General features: G+C 32.9%; 1 protein-coding gene across 3 annotated transcripts; it reads left to right on the top strand.

The window, feature by feature from the left end:
- Nucleotides 1–1,056: 1,056 nt before the first annotated feature.
- LOC140891781 (uncharacterized) lies at nt 1,057–4,002 on the top strand. Of its 3 annotated transcripts, none has more exons than XM_073300421.1 (3): nt 1,057–1,262; nt 1,952–2,439; nt 2,515–4,002. In XM_073300421.1, the coding sequence occupies exons 2-3, from the start codon at nt 1,983–1,985 to the stop codon at nt 2,814–2,816; spliced, it is 759 nt and encodes a 252-aa protein (XP_073156522.1). In that variant the 5' UTR covers nt 1,057–1,262; nt 1,952–1,982; the 3' UTR covers nt 2,817–4,002. The 3 variants fall into 3 exon arrangements, with proteins under 3 accessions (XP_073156522.1, XP_073156523.1, XP_073156521.1); XM_073300422.1 differs by having other exon boundaries at nt 1,952–2,045; nt 2,122–4,002; XM_073300420.1 differs by having other exon boundaries at nt 1,952–4,002.
- Nucleotides 4,003–4,284: the final 282 nt, after the last annotated feature.

Here is a 4,284-nt window from a genome sequence, read left to right on the forward strand (position 1 = left end):
TTACCGTTTGGTGAATAAAAATTTACGATAATTATGCGATGCATATAATGATAATCATAATTTAATAATTATGTATATCACATCACATTATTATAAGAGGTGTCATAGAATCCTTTTATATAATAGTGTGAAATTATACAAATATAATTAGTATATATATACAATAATATATAAGCAGTAATATATAATATAATCATATTATTATAATGTGATGTCATAGACATCCTTTTATATAATAACATGAAATTATACAAATATAGTTAGTATATATACACAGTAAAATATAAGCAGTAATATATAATATAATCATATCACGTTATTATAATGTGGTGTCATAGATTCCGTAAAAAAAAGCGGTGTCATAGATATTATTTTATATAATAAAATGAAATTATACAAATATTGTTAGTATATATGTACACAATAAAAATATATAAGTAGTAATATATCATATAATCATATCGCGTTATTATAATGTGGTGTCATAGACATCTTTTTTATATAATAACATGAAATTATATATTAAGATATATACATAATGAAAATATATAAACAGTAAAATAAATATTCTTACTTGTTGATTATTTTTGTCTTTTTCTTTGTGTTTTGGAGCTTTGAAAATTATAGAAAACCTTCGAGCGATCGTGCTGATAACATGTTGTGAAAAAATAAAAATTTATGGTAAAAGATAAAATCTTAAAAACTCTAAATATATCAAACTCCACACTTTATAAAATTTGTTTTCTCATTTGTGTTTTTCATCACAAATGTTGAAACCTATTTATAGATCCTTATTTGTGATTAGTCCAAAAATAAATACATCATCAATTACATAATCACACGTTAATATTCAACATTCAACTCTAATAATTTTCAACATTCAACTCTAATAATATATTTTCAACGTATATAACTTCATGTAGATTTCAAATTTTTTTATAAATTTTACAAAATATTATTTATCTAAAAAATTTTATTATCAAATGACCCAACACCAAAATATAATTCCAATGCTATGAATTCCAATTCCAAATCTAATTTTTATAAATGCACACACACTTGTTAATTCCTCGATCTTCTCTGATCTTTGCAGTCTCCATAATTGATCCAAGAACAATGCGTTTTTCTCTCGTCTTCTCTTCATATCAGTTTTCTTCACTGAGAACAAACATGGTTCACTGAGAAAAACCATGGATCCTAACCAATTCTACCCTTCACTCTACTGCACCCTCATCCACAACTCCACGGTATTGATTCAACAGGTAATCCTTATCTACCAAGAACTTCTTTCTACTAGAGTGGGCCCCAATGTTGTTTCCAAGAATATACTCATTCACTCCTTCTGTAAAGCCGGGGAACTTGATTGGGCCCTTTGGTTGCTGAGAAATTACGAGGTTTCTGATGATTTTGTGAGTGATTGTGTTAGTTACAATACTATGGTATGGGGATATTGTAAACACGGGTTTGTGGAAATGGGACTTGGGTTGGTGTATGAGATGGTTAAGACTGGAGTGTATTGTGATAATTTTACTTGTAATATATTAACTAAAGGCTATTGTGAAAAGGGTATGTTAGAAAATGCTAAATTGATCCTGAACATGTGTAATGGTGTAAATAGGAATAGAAAAGTTTATAGAGATATTGTAAGTTTTAACACTTTGATAAATGAATATTGTGAGGCCGGAGTGGTTAATACTAGATTTCAGTTGATGGATAGCATGATAAAAACAGGTGTGTTACCTGATATTGTTACTTATAATACATTGATCCACGAGTTTTGTAAAAGAAGGGATTTTGATCATGTCGAAAGTATGATGAATCAACTCTTAACTAGCTTAGATTTGAAGGTTAGTGATGGTGAGAAAAAAGGGATCATGGTTGAAGGAGTAGGTCTGATAGCGGATCAAATCACATGCACTAGTTTGATTGGTGAATTTTGTAAAAATTACAGGATTGAGGAAGCATTATTTGAATATAAAGAAATGATTGCAAGTGGGATTGACCCTGGAATGTTCGCTGAGGCCCAATCACTTTTTAATGAGACGGTAAGGGTTGGTGAGGACCCGAACCATGTTACTTATACAGTTCTTGTTGATTCTTTCTTTAAAAATGGTTATACAGAAGCTGCATTTAACTTGCAAAGTCAAATGGTGACTCGGGAAATTGCATTTGATGTGGTGGTGTTTACTGCACTAATTGATGGACTGTTTAAGTCTGGAAAGTTTAGAGAAGCAGAGGATATGTTTAATATTTTTTTGGAGTCTAACATTTTGCCGAGCATTGTCACATATTCAACATTGATCGATGGGCACACTAAATTAGGTGATATGAAGGGTGCGGAGTCTGCAATGCAGGAAATGCAAGAGAAACACATCCTTCCAAATGTTGTCACTTATTCGTCCGTAATTGACGGCTATGTGAAAAATGGAATTCTTGAAGGTACCATTGATGTCTTGTATACCATGGTTAGTCAAAATGTTATGCCAAATTCTTATGTCTATGGCACACTAATAGATGGCTGTCTCAAAGCCGATGAAAAGGAAGTTGCTAAAGGTTTGTACGAGGACATGAAAATGAGAGGTGTGGATGAGAATATTTTTATACTTGATGTTTTTATGAACAATTTGAAGGATGAGGCAGAGATGGTGTACAAAGATTGGTTATCAAGAGGATTAATTCCAGACCATGTTAATTATACACCTCTCATGGATGTTCTTTTCAAAGCAGGAAAAGTGTCTCATGCCCTTGAATTGGTCGAAGAAGGCAAAGCCAAAGACATTGCGCTTGATACTACTACATATAATGTGTTTGCTTAACGGATTGCTTGAACTTGGCCAATATGATGTGCAATCTATATATATTGGAGTACAGCGGTTTGATTTCTCACCAGACCATGCTACGTTTAACACCTTAGTCAAGACATATTGCAGAGAAGGGAAACTAGAAAACGTTGTCCAGCTTGTGAAGGAAATGAAAAGTTATGGTTTGAGTCCTAATGAAATAACTTGTCATATTTTGGTTCAAGGGTTTTGTGATTCCGATAAATTCAACCAGTCGTTGGAATTATTGAACGAGATGTCTATTTCTAGGTTTTGTCCCAATGCATTTACTCAAAACTTTTGCTCAATGCTGCTTCAAATTCTAAAGGGTCGGTACTATCTTGATGACTCACGAAAATATCTTGAACATGGGACTTATCCTGAATGGGACAATTTATAACACTTTAATAACCGTTCTATGTGGTCTAAAGTTGACAAGAAAAGTAGCATCGGTATTGGAGAAAATGAGAAAATCCGGCTTTCCAGCAGATACAGTTACTTACAATGCTCTGATTAAAGGATATTGCAAAAACCTACACTTGGAGAAGGCTATTGACATGTATTCTTAAATGAAATTTGAAGGAGTTTCCCCTGACATCACAATATATAACATTCTTTTGGGTGGGTTCGCCATGACTGGATCGATGCATAAAGTGCAATAAATACTTTTGGAAATGAAAGACTCGGGATTTCTTCCAAATGCTACAACTTATGACATTTTGGTATCTGGCCATGGAAAGATTGGTAACAAGAAAGAATCCGTAAGGCTTTATTGTGAGATGATGACCAAAGTTTTTAATCCTCGAACCAGTACATACAACTTACTTATAAACAAATTTTCGAAGGCGGGGAATATGAAGCAAGCCATGGAGCTTATGAATGAGATGCAAATTCGAGGAGTGCTCCCAAATTCCTCGACGTATGACATACTTATAGCTGGATGGTGCGAGCTATCATATCTAGAGAAGTCGATGAAGAAATCTTGTCAGGCCGAGGCTAGAAGGTTGTTTAAAGATATGAGAGATAAATTTCTTACTCCAAATGAAAATACTATACATCACCTTAGTACTGTAATTGCAAGACCAGGGAGAGTGGCTGATGCCAAAAGAGTACTAAATAAACTGTATAAACCAAATGAACTTGACATATTATCCCTTGCGAGTCTTCTTGATTTTTGGTTCTTACAATTGTTACATATGCCATTGTTGTTGTCTTACTTTTGTTTTTTCACCGTAGCGATCATCTTGGTTAAATTTGATCTCATCTTGAATCATGAAAAAAATTCAATGTAATTTAGGAGTTTTTAAGTTTGAGTTCATCATTATTCATAAATATGTAAAATCAAACATGGTATCCTCGGTGAGCTATGACAATAACCTGTCCCGCATTAAACCTGTCTCATTTAGAGATAGTCTAAACCGGGTCGAACAGATTGCAGAGAAGGTCTAAACCGTTTTTATAAATT

The sequence above is a fragment of the Henckelia pumila genome, chromosome 3 (genome assembly GCF_033568475.1).
Source record: "Henckelia pumila isolate YLH828 chromosome 3, ASM3356847v2, whole genome shotgun sequence".
NCBI lineage: Eukaryota > Viridiplantae > Streptophyta > Magnoliopsida > Lamiales > Gesneriaceae > Henckelia > Henckelia pumila.